Here is a 19,060-nt window from a genome sequence, read left to right as displayed (position 1 = left end):
TGGGAGAGGGGCAGAGGAGTGGATGGAGGTGGGCCTCAGGGGAAGAGGTGGGGCATAGTTGGGGCTTTCGGGTAGAGGCAAGGCAGGGGAGGTTCCGGCACTCCTGCTGAAGTGTCCAGTTTTTAAATATTACCAGGGTGGCAACTCTATTATGATGAATGAGTAATAAACTCTTTAATTTGTTATATTAAAATAACAGATGTTAGCACTGTAGGACATTTATCTTAATTAAATTATTGTATGCTGTACAATTAAGACACAAGGACTAAATTTTTCATTTAAAATAGGAAATAATCTGAGTCTAGTATTGGTATTCCAGAGAAATGAAATTGATGAATGTCAAATACCTATTTTTAAATTAGAGCTGTTGAGTGTGTGCTATGAATAAATCAAAGTACTCACACATTTCAGAAAAATAGTACTCAAATCATTGGCTCTGGGAGATTAGTAAAGCAAGGGAGAAAGTGAAGAAATTTGGTCTGCCATTGTTGCTTCAGATGGCTGTGTGAAGACATGCTATCTTAACTCTGTGTCTGGAAGCATTAAAACTGTGAGCTGCTGCTAAAGTCCTAGCATAATAGCTTTAAGCAGACTTAGAAGCATACTGAGCCATCTAGTGAAATTTTGTGATATTGGAGTTGACTCTCTGTGACAAATGGTTTCTGCTAACTATGGTATTTATGCACTACATGTGGAATTTAGCAAACATGGAGAATGCACACAAGGCTCTCTGCTGCTAATGATTGTAGCAGTGGTGTTCTGCTCTGGGCAGGAAGGGGTCTATGCACAGACCTAAGAGGCCCGCATGAAAGAAGCTGTGCAGGCCTATTGGAACTATGCTTATGTGGATCCAGTAGCCCTGCGAGAAGGGAGGCTCAGGAAGCTTATGGATCCAGTGCCCTAAAACCACCTGTGTGGCAGGTACTGAGGAGCTTTGGCTTTTATTGCAATCTGTAGGCAGTAAATACTGACTGGTGGTATAGATGTTTTTCCACCCTGTAACTTGACCATTCACTGGAGGGTGGATTTCTCCAAATCACTGTAGACTTTTCCCATATGCAGCCCAGTTGTTCAGGTAGTTGTGAATGCCTGTGAATTTCACCTTAGATTATTGACTTGAAGATTTTCACACTTAGCAATTTCTGGTTTGTTGTTTATAATTAGCATAAAAGCACCAAAGTGAACATCTTTTGTAGTGAATTGACTATCCTGACTATCTTTACCTAATCTGTAACCTGGAAAGCAGTGATTCGTAAAAGGATGTAGGGGTCATAGTGGGCAAGCAACTCAATTTAAACTTCCAATACGACATTGTGGCAAAAATGTGTTCCTTGGATGTATAAACAGGAAGGTGTTTTTACCTTTTATATGGCATTAATGAGAATGATCTTGGAATACTTCATCAAGTTCTGGTGCCCACATTTTAAAACAGATATTGAAAAATTCAAGAGGATGCAGAAAAAAGCCACAAAAATGATTTCGAGTCTGGAGAAAATGCCTTACAGTAATAGACTTAAGGATCTCTGTCTGTTTAGCTTACCAGAAAGAAGATTGAGAGGTGATTTTTATTACAGTGTATGAGTGCCTTCGTGGGGAGAGAGTACTGTGTATTAAAGGGCTCTGTAATGTAACAAAGAAAAAGGCATAATAAAGACCAATGGTTGGAAGTGGAAGCCAGACAAACTCAAATTAGAAATTAGGAACCATTTTTTTTTATTTTTTTTTTTTAAACAGTGAAGACGATACTGTCAAGGGAAGTGATGTATTTCCCATTTCTTGGCATCTTCAAGTCAAGACCAGATACCTTTCTGAAGGTTATGCTTTAGCCAGACAGTTGTGCTTTAGTTAAACACAAATTATTGGGCTGAATACAGGGATAACTGGGTGAAAGTTCAGGGCCTTGAATATACAGGAGGTTAGACTAGATGATCTAATGAACCCTTCTGGCCTTAAACTCTATGAATACTGGAACCTCAGACCTCATGTTATGAGGAGCTCTTGCTTTATGCCTAAAGTAGAGTGTGCCTGACAGTGTCTGGTCAGATATACTGACTGGACATACAAAAGTCCTAAATGTCCTACAGCATTTGGGGAACACTGGATTCAAAATTGAAGTGGGAGATAGCTAGAGAGTCCCACTCTCAAACTGATTTCAAGCCCGTCTTGAAGATGGCTGTCTCTTGGCTGTGGAGAAAGTAGAAGTCACAGTGGTCTTTTATATTATGGATAATGACTATGTAAAAATTGTCTCTTCTTACAGCAAAGATCTGCTCCCTGTGTGCATTGAGAGTAAATTTTGTCGGATTCAGTGGCCACAATACTTTTTTTTTTTTACCACCCTGTATCTATTGCAGAGACAACACAATTGGACCCAGTTACTTCTCATGCACCTTCAGTCAAGAGCCAAATTTTGTCCGCATATGTCTTTGCAATCCCATTGAGCACAAATGGGTTGCCGAGGTGTAGCTGAGAACAGAATTTTTGGCTTGGAGAATTTTTTGCTGCAGATGATTTGCCGTAAGATAAGCACCCTGTTTGACTTTTAAACCAGTTTAGGTTTGCAGGGCTGGTGTCAGGGTTCGTTCCCCACTCTGAACTCTAGGGTACAGATGTGGGGACCTGCATGAAAAACCCTCTAAGCTTATTTTTACCAGCTTAGGTTAAAACTTCCCTAAGGTACAAACTATTTATTTTACCTTTTGTCCCTGGACTTTATTGCTGCCATCACCAAGCATCTAACAAATATAACAGGGAAAGAGCCCACTTGGAAATGTCTTTCCCCCCAAAAATCCCCCCAAGCCCTACACCCTCTTTCCTGGGAAAGGCTTGATAAAAAATCCTCACCAATTTACGTAGGTGAACACAGACCTTCATCAGCTACTCTACTCCCTGAGTTTCCCCCTCCACTCCTTCCTACTGTACTCTTCCAGTTCTCTCTCACAACACAAATAGTGTTTCAAACTAAAGTTGCAGTTGTTCAAGTTGTAGTGGGGGAGGTTTAGATTGGATATTAGGAAAAGCTTTTTCACTAAGAGGGTGGTGAAACACTGGAATGCGTTACCTAGGGAGGTGGTAGAATCTCCTTCCTTAGAGGTTTTTAAGGTCAGGCTTGACAAAGCCCTGGCTGGGATGATTTAACTGGGAATTGGTCCTGCTTTGAGCAGAGGGTTGGACTAGCTGACCTTCTGGGGTCCCTTCCAACCCTGATATTCTGTGATTCTATGATTCTATGAAAGTCTAGTATCTGGTTTATTAATATCATTAAATAAAAAGTATGCCTCCTTTTGCCTCTATATCTGGCTCCTATTTGATCTTCCCCTGTCATCCTTGTGTGAGACTTTGACTGCTCTGTTTAGCAAGGACTTCTGCTAATCTTGCTTCTGGGCTTGTGCCCCACCTCCCTCTGCGCTTGCTCCACTGGTTGCGTTCTGAACCCTTAGCTTTTGTTCTTTCACAGAGAGTCATCCTTCTACAGTTATCTGTGGAGAGATGCGCAAAAGCTCGCTCCTAGTCCACGATCTTTGTTTCTGCTGGTCCCAGCATCCAAAACAGGAAGCTTTGCATCTTGTTTCCTGTCAGTCACATGCCTGCTTCCAGTCACATGCCCTGGGTCTACAGCTGCCAGTCTTACAAGGTGCCGGGGTTCCCTCCCCACTCTGAACTCTAGGGTACAGATGTGGGGACCCGCATGAAAGACCCCCTAAGCATATTTCTACCAGCTTAGGATAAAACTTCCCCAAGGCACAAACTTTTTGCCCTTGGAGTATACGCTGCCAGCATGAAGTGATTTAACAAAGAATTAGGGAAAGGACCACTTGGAGTTCCTATTCCTCCAAAATATCCCCCCAAGACCTTACACCACCTTTCCTGGGGAGGCTTGAGAATAATATCCTAACCAATTGGTTACAAAGTGATCACAGACCCAAACGCCTGGGTCTTAGGACAATAGAGAAATCAGCCAGGCTCTTAAAAGAAACAGAACTTTATTAGAAACAAAGAAGGTAAAAGAAGCACCTCTGTAAAATTAGAAGGGAAGTTAATCTCACAGGGCAATCAGATTTAAATCACCGAGGATTTCCCTCTGGGCCAAAATTTAAAGTTACAAAAAGAAAACCAGGAATGCACCTTCCTCTCAGCACAGAGAAAATCACAAGCCAAAACAAAAATAAGCTAATGCATTTCCTTGCTAGTACTTACTAATTCTAATGGAGTTGGATTGCTTGCTGTCTTGATCTCTCTCTGGCAAGCACACAGAACAGACAGAGAAAAGCCTTCCCTTCTCCCCGCTAGATTTTAAAGTATCTTGTCCCCTTATTGGTCCTTTTGGTCAGGTGCCAGCCACGTTACCTGAACTTCTTAACCCTTTACAGGTAAAAGGATATTGTGTCTCTGGCCAGGAGGGATTTTATAGTACTGTATGCAGGAAGTTTGGTACCCTTCCCTTTATATTTATGACACAAGGCCAAAACCCCTAATAGATATGCTGGGTCACACATGCGCCCAAATGACTAACATTCTGTTAGACTCATTTGCCAATAGTTTATCTTCTAAACATCCTATTTAAAACCAGTCTATTTTTTCCCATATACCTCTCAAGGTTGCTAAATATAAACCTAATTTTTCATATAGGTGTCTAAAGTTACTTTCATTTGTGTGTGCTAGCAAATTCCTATTAAAGGTGTTTTTGTATTTCCATACAGCAGTGACGGTGATCATATACCTATTTAAATGAACCACGCATCGTGTATTAATATATATTATTTTTGTTTATTTGGATTTATAAACACATAAATAAGCACCAACTGCATACTATTGGGGAACCCTTATATATTTCACAATAAAATACATGAATATAAAGAACTGGCCTGCTTACCCTGTTAAGTAAAGGCAACTGAGTATACACCTTCCACAGAAAATATAAAAATCCCTCCCTGATTGCCAGGGGGAAAAAGGATAAACCTTTTGTTGTGTCCTGAATGGTTAACAGACTCAGACTTAATATAGTCTTACAGGCCCCGATTCAGCAAAATAGTAAGCACATACTTAATGTAAGCATGTGAATAGTCCTACTGATAACAGGTGTACTAATACACTTAAATACGTATTTAATTTATTTGCTTAATCGAGGCCATATTCCTTTTTTCACCATACTAAAGGCTATCTCCAGCTGAACTGTTACATTACTTATACCTTTTTAAAAAGACATTCTGGTAAAATCCCATAAGTTACTTGAATATTTTATTCAGCTTTATTATTTATTCATTACCTATGTATATGTTGTTCTCCAGTAATTCCTTCAGTATGACCTCCAAACAGTTTGCACAGAATTAAAAACCTAATTAAATGGAACTTTAAGAAACAAAGAAAAAAATACAACCATTTTCAAAGGTGTTTTAAGAATTCCTAAAATTAAACAGTGCACAAACGGGAAACTCAAGACAAATAAAAAGACTATAAAATACATTGATCGAACCCTGATATGGCTGTGCAATCATTGCCTCTGTAGGGAGCTCATTAACACTTTATTATAGCCCCATTGATGAAAATGAAGAGACACCGAGTAAATGTACATACGGTAGTAGATGGGAAACAAATGGCTTTCCATCTGCAGTTTCGCAAATAGAATAACCTATAAAAGGATATTACTAGTGAAGATTGCTTCAGTGTTGAAACACAACTTAAAGATATAAGGAGACCTCCTGAAAAGTTCTGGAAATACTTTAAAATAGATCAAGGCAGAAATAAACATTTTTCTGAATCACAAGATTCAGTGAACTATAGCAGACATTCAGATACACTTGGGATATGTATAGAAGCATGAATTCAAATGCTGTAAACAAAAGTACAGACTGAGTTTGAGTAGCACTGCTACTATTGTGCATAAGGGAAAACTAAGAATTTTCATACACAAATTCTTTGCTAATTAATTTGTGTTCTTGTCCCATATCACTACATTTATAAAAGCATATTTTATATTAAGCTTTTGTGGCATGTGATTTTCATTTACGATAGTATTATTGCTTAAATATTTATGGCTTATTGTGATGAAAAGGCCTTTTTGCCCTTTTGATTAATCAGGCACTCCGATACCAAAGAATATATTCTGAGGAGAAAGTCTGGGGTATACATCTTAAAACATTTAAACTGCCTTCACCAAACAAGGACACTCCACCAAAGAAGTAGATTGCATCATGGAATGGGCCACCCAAATACCCTGAGAGAACCAGCTTTCAGTATGGGGGCGGGGGGAATCCACTGACCTCACACCCCTACGAGTCATTTACCACCCCACACAGGAACCCAGTGGGGTATTATCAAACAATTATAACCTATATTTCACATCCTGAAAGAAATCTTTCCCAAACCCCCTTGTCTACCTTTCAAACTCCTGCCTCTGCCCCCAGCCTCTCCAAGCTCATCATCAGAAGCAAGCTGCCCACAGACCAGGACACACCAACTCAAAATAGCGCTGTACCCTGCGAGAACAGATGGAAAACCTGCAGATATATCCACACAACTACAATGACCTACACCCGCCACAACATGCCTTTCAAGATTCCTGGGTCCTACATATGCAGCATTGGTGTACCTTGTCCAGTTCATCAAATGCCACAATAACTATGTAGGTGAAACCAGATAATCACTACCTTCTCAAATGAACACTCACAGAAAAAATAAGACACATTCCTGTTGACAAACACTTTTTTTTACAAAAGGGCTGGGGGAGAGCCGACAGGTGTGGAGGAGCACATGGTTTGGACAGAGAGGATCTATTAATGGAGATTCTCTATGTCCTAATAAGGAGGAGAGGCTGGAAGATGATAAAATATGGGAAGGATCTGATGAGAAACAGTCAAATGAAAGAGTCCCATTCAATTACATCACGTAATGGAATATAGCTAAAAAGTGACAATTTCTTAAAGTGCTCATGTACAAATGTTAGAAGTCTAAATAATGGGTGAACTTGAGTGCCTCGTATTAAATGAGGATATTGATATAATAAGCATTACAGAAATTTGGTGGATTGATGATATTCCATGGGATACAGTAATACCTGGGTACAAAATATGTTGGAAGGACAGAATAGATGGAGTGGCACTATATGTGAAAGGAAGCGTAGAGTCAAATGAAGTAAAAATCTTAAATGAACCAAACTGTATCACAGAATCTCTATGGATAGTAATTCCATGCTTGATTGATAAGAATATAGGAGTAGGGATATATTACCAACCAACTGACCAGGAAGATGATAGTGACTCTGAAATGCTCAGGGAGATTAGAGAGGCTACAAAAATAAAAAACTCAGTAATAATGGGGGATTTCAATTATCTCTATATTGACTGGGTACATTTTACCTCAGGATGGGATGCAGAGATAAAGGGCATGGCTACACTTGCAAGTTAGAGCGCATTAAAGCAGCCCCGGGCTCCCTAACTCATGACCCGTCCACACTGGCAAGGCACTTAGAGTACCTGGACTCTGCAGCTGGAGTGGTCCTGGTAATCCACCTCCACGAGAAGCATAATGCTTGGTGCACCTCAGCTGAAACGCCCCAGGGTCAGTGTGAATAAGGTGTTGCATTACTGTGCTCTGATCAGCCTCCGGAAACATCCCATAATCCCCTTAAGTCAAGTGGCCAATCTTGTCATTGTTTGGAATCGCCTACAGGAATGCGGATATGCCCTTTGAAAGCTCCATTTCTGACATCTGACATGCTTATCTGCTCTGGGATGAAGCAACCATTAGTGTTGAATGTCGCTTGAGAGGCGGGGGAGGGAGGGGTCTGCTGTTGTCTGAACTTACAAGACAGCATGCTGACATGCTCTCAGCTCCTCCCCAAACCCTCTCTCTATCCCCACATACACACAACACGCTCCCTGTCACATTCCACCCCACTGAACCCCACTCCATTTGAAAAGCATGTTGCAGCCACTTGCATGCTGGGATAGCTACCACAATGCAGTGCTCTCTGTGGCCGTTGCAAGAGCTGCTAATGTGGCCACGCCAATGTGCTTGAATTTGACAATCTGGACACAGTGCAGCGCTTTCCCTACTGTGCTCTCCGAGGGCTGGTTTAACTTACAGCGCTCTACATCTGCAAGTGTAGCCATGCCCAAAGTTTCTTGACACCTTAAATGACTGCTTCTTCGAGCAGCTAGTCCCAGAACCCACCAGAGGAGAGGCAATTCTTGATTTAGTCCTAAGTGGAGCACAGGATCTGGTCCAAGAGGTGAATATAGCTGAACCGCTTGGTAATAGGGACCATAATATAATTGAATTTAACATCCCTGGGATGGGGAGGGGAGACACCATGGTAGCATTTAATTTCAGAAAGGGGTACTACACACAAAAAAGGAAATTAGTTAAATAGAAATTAAAAGGTACAATCCCAAAAGTGAAATCCCTGCAAGCTGCATGGAAACTTTTTAAAAAACACCGTAATAGAGGCTGAACTTAAATGTATACCCCAAATTAAAAAAAACATAAAGAACCAAAAAAGTGCCACTGTGGCTAAACAACAAAATAGAAGAAGCAGTGAGAGACAAAAAGGCATCCTTTTAAAAAGTGGAAGTTAAATCCTAGTGAGGAAAATAGAAAGGAGCATGAACTCTGGCAAATAAAGTGTAAACATATAATTAGGAAGGCCAAAAAAGAATTTGCAGAACAACTGGCTGAAGACTCAAAAAGTAATAACAATTTTTTTTTAAGTATATCAGAAGCAGGAAGTTTGCTAAACAATCAGTGTGGCCAGCTGCTGGATGATTGAGATGCCAGAGGAACACTCATGAAAGTAAATGAATTCTTTGCATCCGTGTTTATGGCTGAGGCTCTGAGGAAGATTTCCAAACTTGAGCCTTTTGAGGTGACAATCTGGTGGTTTTGGAACAAATTGATAATCTAAACAGTAATAAGTCACCAGAACAAGATGGTATTCACCCAAGAATTTTGAAGGAACTCAAGGACTGCACTTAGATTTTCAGAAAGCCTTTGACGAAGTCTCTCACCAAAGGCTCTTAAGCAAAGTAAGCTGTCATGGGATAAGAGGGAAAGTACTCTCATAGATTGATAACTGGTTAAAAGATAGGAAACAAAGGGTAAGAATAAATGGTCAGTTTTTAGAATGGAGAGATGTAAATAATGGTGTTGCCAAGGGCTCTGTACCAATGTTCCCTCTAATTTTTTACATCCATGTGTGGAATGAATTTTGCTATGTGCACCAATATGGAGGTGATGTGTGGCTGGGGCGGGGGGGAGTGAGGGGTTCAGAGTGTGGGAGGGAGCTTAGGGCTGGGGCAGAGGGTTGCACTGTGGGGGGGTTGGGGGTGAGGCCAGGGATGAGGGGTTTAGAGGGCAGGACGGGGCTCAGGGCTGGGTCAGAGGGTTGGGGTATGTGGAGGTGAGAGCTCTGGCTGGGGATGAGGAGTTTGGGGTGCAGGCTGCCCCTGGGCAGACTACCCCACCCCCCGCTCTCTCTCGCTGTGACAGCTCCAAGGCTGGAACCAGGGGAGAGGTGCCTCTCCTTGCCTGCGTGGCCCTTGATAGTCTGCTGCACGGCCGTGCAGCTTAGAGGGAACTTAGGTCTGTACGAGGACCAGTACTGTTCAACATATTCATAATTGATTTGGAAAAAGGGGTAAACAGTGAGGTGGCAAAATTTCCAGATGACACACAACTACTCAAGATAGTTAAATCCAAAGCAGACTGCGAAGAGTTACAAAGGGATGTCACAAAACTGGATGCCTTGGACAACAAAATGTCAGATGAAATTCAATTTCGATAAAAGCAAATTAATCCACATTGGAAAACATAATCCCAGCTATACATATAAAATGATGGTATATAACTATACATATACAATTAGGTGTTGCCGCTCAAGAAAGAGATCTTTGAGTTATTGTAGATAGTTCTCTGAAAACATCCACTTAATATGCAGTGGCAGTCAAAGTTAACAGAATGTTCGGTATGGATAGATAATAAGAGGGAAAATATCATATTGCCTCTATGTAAATCCAGGATGCCCATATCTTGAATACTGTGTTCAGATCTGGTTGTCCCATCTCAAAAAAGATGTATTGCAATTGGAAAAGGTACTGAAAAGGACAACAAAAATCATTAAGGGTATGGAACAGTTTTGATATGAGGAGAGATTAATAAGGTTGGGACTTTTCAGCTTGGAAAAGAGACAGCTAAAAGGGGACAAGTTAGAAGTCTAAAAAATCATGACTGGTGTGGAGAAAGTAAATAAGGAAGTGTTGTTTGCTCCTTCTCATAACACAAGAACTAGCGGTCACCATATGAAATTAATAGGCAGCAGGTTTAAAACAAACGGAAGTATTTCTTCACACAGTGCAGTCAACCTGTGGAACTCTTGCCAGAGGATGTTGTGAAGTCCAAGACTATTAACAGGGTTCAAAAAAGAACTAGATAAATTCGTGGAGGATAGGTCCCTTAATGGCTGTTAGCCAGGATGGACAGAGATGCAAAACCATTCTCTGAAGTGTCCCTAGCCTCTGTTTGCCAGAAGCTGGGAATGGGCAACGGGGGATGGATCAGTTGATGATTACTTGTTCTGTTCATTTCCTCTTAAGCACCTGGCATTGCCCAGTGTTGGAAGACAGGATACTGGGCGAGATGGATCATTGGTTTGACCCAGTATGACCATTCTTAGGAGATCATCCTTTCTCTTCCTGCACTCCTCTGCCTCATTGACTAGGCACCCTCCAACTTCTGCCATATACGAAGCAGGGGTCCTACAGAGTATATCTATATTGCACTTTAAACCTGCATCTGTAGGGATCTGGGCTTGTGGACTTGGTATTTCCAAATCAGTGCTTAAACATCCACACTGCATCATAAACCTGGGCTTGCAGTTGCTGGACCTGTGTCTCATAGCCGTGCTTACATGTCCATAGTGCACTACACAGACTTTTTAACTCCAATCTGCAGCTTGAGCTGCATCCACGCTGCAAAATGACAGGGCTTGGACCAGAGTCACAGCAGGGTCCTAGGACCTGAGCTTGCTCACTCAAGTCAAACTGATTTGTATGTCAACAGAAAGGGGTCTTGGGCTCGAACCTGAGTCAGAGTCTGGGTTTAGTGTGCAGTGTATATATACCCACAAACAACCATCTCCACTGCATAACCCTGACTGCTGTGCACTGAATAACACAAAGGTCCTGTGGGAAAAGTAGTAGTACTGTCTGTTTTTTTTTTAAAAAAAACCCCAAAGACCCAGGTTTTACAAAAAGTTTTGTTTGTTTTTTTTTCTAATTTTCACCCTACTTCTGTATCATTCAAATACATAAAAATAATTTGTTTTATTCGGAAAGTAGGAGATATTTCATGAGATATGTTCTGTGATAATACATTAGTGTGGGCGTATACGCAAAGCTGTCTGTTGAAGTAAGGCTATGTATTAGTCTAGAACAGTGATACTAAAAGTAGTGGTCTGCGGACTGCTGCTGGTCCGCGAGCCATCGGCTGTTGGTCTGCATGCACATTGGAAAAAAAAATTGCCGGTCCCCCACATCAGATAGCTTGAGAAGCACTGGTCTAGAAGATACACACAATAAACAGGTTCATGCTCAAGCTCTGAAGTCCATGCGCATCTTAATGTACTGATGAATCTCACTCCCACCATGTACATATTTCAAGCTGTTAACAGAGAATGGTTTAAATATCTGACACAATGGAAAAAACAAACATCTATCAGAATACTTTTCAGAACGCAAGGATGTATTGGAAAGTTTTTAAAAAACAAAACAGGCAAAAAGGATGAAGTTGAGTGTATGCGCTGCGAATGGTGTGGCCCAGTTATTAAATGTAAACATTTATAGGCTAATAGTTCTAAGTCAAAACAGTAAACTGTTTTTATTCAAATGAAAAGTTTTATTTGGGGACTAGAGATATATTGTTTTCTTAAACTCAGAGTGGCATTTTGTTTTTAGTTCTGCAGCAAACCACATAGAATTCCATTCATCAAAGCATTAATCTACTGAATACTTTTTTCCTTTGTCCTTCCGTCCAACAAAATAAACCCTGATTATTTACCTAGAAAAAGTAATAGTTTTTTCCACCAATTTTCACCTGCTTTTGTTGTTGTTGTAATAAACACTGATAAATTCCTGGGAAAAATTAAATACAATAAAAACAGAAAATGAAGGGCCCTAATCATATTGCATATGCTAAAGGGGGTCAGCATAAGGCAGAAAAGCAACCTTAGTTCTGGCATTTCCTAATTTTTGTGTGATTGACTTTGTAACTTTAATGTTCTCTTAATATTGTTTTTTAATGTAATAGGTTAGTTTATATTTTTGACTTTTCGTTTAGCTATGCAGTCTATATAGGTAGTGGCCTGACAATGCTCTGAAGGCCTCCCTTCCAATCAGAGAGGAGGAGGAGATTGTTTCCTCGTTATGCCTTAAAATAGCTTTAGGATGTCAACTTAGTACATCTTTCCTAATTTATAAAGTGCTATAAAGGTCTACATTTTTTCACTAATAATTATGTAATTATGTTTAAAATACAAAACAATCATATAATCTATTAATACTGTTTTTATGCTAATATTCATTAACTCTTAATGAAGTTTGGTCAGTGTGTTTTTGGTAAAAGTGAAAAACGTAACAGTGGTGTAGTTAAGATTAACTGATTATGTTAATGTTTTAAAAGTTATCCTACTTGGAATACATAAGAAAAGAAATTTGAAGTTTCCAGCATAGTAGATTTAGCCTTTGGGATTAAAGATTTGTGACTAATTTCTAAGAGGATCCAAAAATTACTCCTTTAATTTTGCTGTCCTTGTATTTTCATTGCAATACTTTGTTTTCTTTCAGATTGGGCAACTTGTTTTTAAAGGCATGAAAAGACTAAACCGAATCCAATCAATAGTTTTTGAGACTGCCTATAGTACAAATGAGAACATGCTGATCTGTGCACCCACCGGAGCTGGGAAAACTAACATTGCCATGCTAACTGTCCTGCATGAAATTCGCCAGCATGTTCAGCAAGGAGTTATCAAAAAGGATGAGTTTAAGGTAGGAATTCAATGAACCAAAACCAACTTTTTTAACTCATAAGATAAAACCCATTATACAGTTCTACCCATTATATGAAATCAAGAAATTTTCAAGGGTATTATACATCTCCAAGTCTCATAGAAAATGCTGGTGATTTACTTCATTACTATTAAACCAATTCCTATTTGTGCTCTGAAAATCTTATTACGTATGTGAAAAGCTATGAAAATACATTTTGCTTTGATGCAGATCCAATTCTCAAAGTAATGAGGCTGTATAAACAAAATCCATTGTCCTCTAAACAGTGGCACACTTATCTAACAAAGATAACTACTTTTCATATATCGCTATTAAGATTTTTCACTGTAAGTGGCTACAATCATATTTCACAATAAATTGTGATTTGTGTTGGTTGCCATGAAACAAATGACATTGTGCAGTTTGCTCATTTATCAAGCTCGTGTCCTTTTGGTGCAGATTGTGTATGTTGCTCCTATGAAGGCTTTGGCAGCTGAAATGACAAATTACTTCAGCAAGCGTCTGGAGCCACTAGGCATCACTGTGAAAGAGTTGACGGGTGATATGCAGTTGTCAAAAGGTGAAATTCTGCGAACACAGGTATGTTTTGTTTCAGATGAAGAGTGCCTGTGTGCACGCATGTGTGCACACTTTCATTTGTTAAAAAACTTCGTTGTCAAATGTTGTAGTAGTTGGGATGTAACGTGCTATTAATTATACTGCATATGTTTAAAATGGGACCAAAGTTTGGAACACATTCACAATGGAGAAAACTTTCAGATAGATCTGAAACACAAACCTAAAATGATCTATTTTTTCACTGAAATTTGAGGTTCAATCTACAATCCTATAATACACCCACAACTTTCCCGGTTTTATTAGGTCCCTGGATAGACCCATGGTCTCTTCATTGCTTATAACCATTAGTAGAACCAGGTCCCTTACTTCTGGATTACAGCTTTTTAATGGATTATTCCTACCTTTGAATGATTATGTCAGGGATTGTGGTACTAGGTATTCCATTTAAAAAAACAACAAGAAAAAACAACCCCATACCCCACATACACCCAAAAGTCAAGGAGCATCAGGTCCTTAAATGGAAAATGCAAAACAAGTTTGAAATATTACGACAATATTGTTGTGTAAATGAATATTTTGTCAGACGTCTTTTTAAAGTATACAGTGGTGTTGTAGCTGTGTTGGCCCCAGGCTATTAGAAAGACAAGTTGGGGAGGTCATGTCTCGTATTTGAAGTTGGTTCAATAAAAGATATTACCTCACCCACCTTGTTAATCATCTTTTTAAAGGGTTAATAACCTTGAAGATTCTGCTGATGACTAATCTCAGTATATTTCCTTGGATAAAGAGCGTTTAAGTGATGAAAAATATCAGGCATCATTAATGAAGTTCTTTTTGCCTTTTGAGAAATTCTAGACATTTTAATAACTGAATTTGCATACATGACTTCATCTGCAGGGTTGTGCAGCATGCACATTTTTCGTTAGCAGATACGACTATTTCCATATTGCCTTTTTTGTTTAGAAAAGAGGCTTTTATCAGGTGTATGTTTTGGGCAAGCAGTCTTTCAGCCAGTGATGTAATGCTTGTTTGTATTGTGGAAAAAAGTATTTGTGTTTTTATGCTTAAACTCCTTGTTGTTACCCTTTTGACTCCTAATTTCATGAATCCGAATAAGCTTTGGCTGTATTGATTATGTATTATGAACACTTATGTGTCATTAATCCTGTAGTAATTAACATTGATTCAATTGAGAGATACTCTTTTCTTTTTAGTTTTGATATGCTTTACATCTCCGTTATTAGACTGGAGAGTTCTTTTCCTATGTTAAAAAGAAAATATAGATGTATGGATTGTAAATCCAGAGGCGATGATTGTGATAATCTAGCCTGACCTCCTGTACAGTACAGACCATGGGATTTCCCTGAATTAATTCCTGTTTGAACGAGATTTTTTTAAAAAACATCCAGTCTTGATTTGAAAATTCCTCATGATGGAGGTTTCACCACAGCCCAGGTATGTTGTTCAATGATTAATTACTGTCACTGTTAAAAATATACACCTTACTTTTAGTTTGTCAAGCTTCAAGCTCCAGCAATAAGCTCTTGTTATACCTTTGCTGGACTGAAGAGCCTTCTCATCAAACTTTTATTCCTCATTTTCAGTGCAGACTGTGATTAAGTCACCCGTTAATCTTTTCTTTGTTATACTAAACAGATTGAGCTCCTAGAGTCTTTCACTATATGTAGGGCTCAGTGTCTGTTACGTAGGTCACGGAAAGTCACGGATTCCATGACTTTCCACAACCTCTGTGACTTCTGCAGCAGCCAGTGTGGCTGAATCCAGGCTGCCCAAGCAGCTGGCTCTAGGGCCAGTTGCTCAGGTGGCCCTGGGGACAGCCACACCGGCTGCTGCTGGAGCGGTCCTGCATCTGGCTTCTTGGGCAGACCCATAGCCAGCTGTGCTGGCCACTGCTGAAGCGGCCCTGGGACCAGCTACACCAGCTGCTGCTCAGGCGGCCCCGGGCAGCGGTCCTGGGGTAGCAAGAGCAGCTGCTGGCCCCGTCACGCCCCCCTGCAGTGGACCCTGGGCTTTCTCCTCCAGCAGCGGCCCTGCGTGGCGCACCCCCCTTACCCCCCCGCAAGATTTATTCAGGGGTATTTATAGTATAAAACATGGACAGGTCATGGGCCATGAATTTTTGTTTATTGCCCATGACCTGTCCATGACTTTTACTAAAAAAAATACCCATGGCTAAATCGTAGCCCTAACTATATGGCATGTTTTCCAATCCTTTGTTTATTCTTGTGGCTCTTTTTTGAACCCTCTTCAAATTTTCAGCATCCTTCTTGAATTGTGGACACCAGAACTTGACACAATATTCCAGTAGCAGTCACACTATTGCCAGGTACAGAGGTAATATAACTTATCTGGTCCCCCTAGGTATTCCCTCTTTATACATCCACAGATTGCATTAACCCTTTTGGCCATAACATCACATTGGGAGCTCATGTACAGCTGGTTATCATCAATGGTCAGAAAGTCTTTTCAGAATCATTGCTTCTCAGCTTAGAGCCTCACCATGCTGTACGTATGGACCACATATGTGATTCTTAGATATATGACCTTACATTGACCATATTGAAATATGTTTGCTTGCGTCCAGCTTACTAAGCGATCCAGCTAGCTCTATATCAATGTACTGTCCTATTAATTATTTACTAGAGCCCAATCTTTGTCATCTGCAAGCTTGATAAGTCATTTTTGTTTTCTTCCAAGTCATTGACAAAAATGTTAAATAGCATAGGCCGTTCCCCACCAGATCCCTTTACAAACACACCAGCTTGATGATGATTCCTTATTTACAATTACATTTTGAGAGCTATCGGTTAGCCAGCATTTAATCCATTTAATGTGGACCATGTTGATTTTATATCATTCTAGTTTCTTAATCAAAATATTTAGTGGTACCAAATGAAGTGTTGTATAGAAGCGTCTAAGTATATTACATCAACGCTATTACCTATATCAACCAAACTTGTCTTGTTAAAAAAAAATCAAGTTCGTACGACAAGATCTGTTTTCCATAAACTGATGTTGGATGGCATTAATTATATTACCTCATGGTTTTGCCCAAGGCGATAGAGTGCAGTGGGCTGCTGGTGTCTCCAGTTGATTCTCACTGCTGCATATTCCCGCCCAGTATCCAGATTTAGATACTGGATTATGCTGAAGTTGAAAATCTGTGCTTCCTGCCCCCTGCTTGTTTTCCATCAGTGACGAGCACCAGCACTGTTTAAACTCCTTGGGGGAATCCCATATTGTGATAAGGTGCAGTATCTGCCTCTCCTTCCATGCCCATGCGTTAGAAAACCAGGTTCTCTGCCTCAAGAAGCACCTCATGGAGGTTGCCATGGGACCAGTGTCAGATCCTGGCCAGGGAACCTCCCCTTATATCAGCCTGAGTAGGCGAAGAGCGCTCCCCCTACTGCAGAGCCTCCATTGGGTTCTGCTGGTACCAGCACTAAGGGCCCTGCTGCGGGGCCTAGCCATGAGGCAAGGGAGCATGCACATAAGCATGGCAATAAATTTTTCTCCATGCCTAAGAAGGATTTGGCACCATCCACAAGATCCGGCCATGGAGGAACCACACTTTCCAAGACTCACAAGAGCAAGAAAGCCTGCACCGATCACTGGATCCATAGGTACCGACCATGGATCCTGTGACTTCGCCAGCCCCTGGGAACCATTGGTCTCCAGACAAATGTAGTTACCAGTACTGGTCCCTCCAGTAGAACGACTACCATTGACCGCTAGGAGACTCTGAAGTGCTCTGGGTCTCCATGAGTTGTTTGCATTTGAAGGGCTGCTGTCATCATGAGCCCCGACCTGGTGACCTGCTCACAGGGATCCTTCCTCCTGCTATGTTCCTACCACCTCCCATTCTGGTGGTTCCAGCAGCACCACCATTTGGGGAGGTCTCTGATTCGGATGATACAGATGTGTACATTGGCCAAACCGGACAGTCTCTACGTAAAAGAATAAATGGACACAAATCAGACGTCAGGAATTATAACATTCAAAAACCAGTCGGAGAACACTTCAATCTCTCTGGTCGCTCGATTACAGACCTAAAAGTTGCAATTCTTCAAAAAAAAAATTCAAAAACAGACTCCAACGAGAGACTGCTGAATTGGAATTAATTTGCAAACTGGACACCATTACATTAGGTTTGAATAAAGACTGGGAGTGGATGTGTCATTACACAAAGTAAAACTATTTCCCCATGTTTAACCCCCCCCCCCCCCCGCCACTGTTCCTCACACATTGTTGTCAACTGCTGGAAATGGCCCACCTTGATTATCACTAAAAAAGGTTTTTTTCCTCCCGCTCTCCTGCTGGTAATAGTTCACCTTACCTGATCACTCTCCTTACAGTGTGTATGGGAACATGCATTGTTTCATGTTCTCTGTGTATATAAAATCTCCCCACTGTATTTTCCACTGAATGCATCCGATGAAGTGAGCTGTAGCTCATGAAAGCTTATGCTCAAATAAATTTGTTAGTCTCTAAGGTGCCACAAGTACTCCTTTTCTTTTTGCGTTTACAGACTAACACTGCAGCTACTCTGAAACCTGAAAAACTAAAGTCACTGTGGCAAAATAAAACACGTGCATGCCCAAAGTATAGGGACAGTTCTGAAGAACTTGAATTTTAAAAAGTGGTGTTCTGCCGCTGTTGGCTGTACAGCAGCAATTTACAAACTCATCTTATTTCTAGAGCAGTGTGAATATCAAGCAAGGAAGTAAACAAAAAGTCTTATTAATTTTAAGCTTCATTAGAAATGGAGGGAGGGGGAGAAATCAATGCTTACCAGATGGAAAAGGGAAAAAATGGTCAGTGAAAGACATCTAATTCAGCTCCTTTTAAGGGGTTTACAGAACTGAAAGTCAAGTGTCTTTTTAATAGTAGTGAACAACTGAGAAGTAATGTTTAAAGTGCTCATTTAGAACAATTTAGTAACATAAAATATATGCAATAAAACTTTGATTCTTCTTGGTACCCTTGTTGCTCCAGTAACATCCTTTCTCCTACAAAGTTTGCTATCCAGTTTCTGTGGAAGAGATCAAGAGATAACAAAAATCTGCTAGTGATGTATATAAATGGGCAAAGAGGAACAAACTTCACTTGAGACATACTTGTTCTTTTTGTGCAGAGATTGGATTAGGATCCATTTCATCTCTTCATTGAAAGAACAATGAAAATGCAGACTGGTTAGATAGGCAGATAATGGTCCAATTGAACTATTGTCTAAGGCATCCAATTTCCAAGTAATATAAACATTTAGAATTCAACACGAGGCTTGGTTGCCCAACCGTCACCATACAAAAGCATTCAGCTATTTTTTTGAAGAGAGAAAGTGGTGAGAAAGGATGCCTTTTCTCACCACTAGCCACAATCCTCCCTGTATACATTCCATCTGAATGTTCAGTCTCCAAAGTACT

The 19,060-nt window shown here is 40.4% G+C and overlaps 1 protein-coding gene across 9 annotated transcripts in view; it reads left to right on the top strand.

Annotated features, from left to right (window-relative positions):
* ASCC3 (activating signal cointegrator 1 complex subunit 3) overlaps nucleotides 1-19,060 on the top strand; it is a 508,218-nt gene that overhangs the window by 124,572 nt on the left and 364,586 nt on the right. For all 9 annotated transcript variants that reach the window (XM_073336864.2, XM_073336863.2, XM_073336867.2 and 6 more), the window contains 2 exons: nucleotides 12,837-13,037; nucleotides 13,497-13,637. In XM_073336864.2, the coding sequence (XP_073192965.2) occupies nucleotides 12,837-13,037; nucleotides 13,497-13,637 (342 nt within the window). The remainder of the gene's footprint in view (nucleotides 1-12,836; nucleotides 13,038-13,496; nucleotides 13,638-19,060) is intronic.

The sequence above is a fragment of the Lepidochelys kempii genome, chromosome 3, assembly GCF_965140285.1.
Source record: "Lepidochelys kempii isolate rLepKem1 chromosome 3, rLepKem1.hap1, whole genome shotgun sequence".
NCBI lineage: Eukaryota > Metazoa > Chordata > Testudines > Cheloniidae > Lepidochelys > Lepidochelys kempii.
The sequence above is the reverse complement of the archived record's forward strand: the minus strand, read 5'-3'. Positions and strand labels throughout refer to the sequence as shown.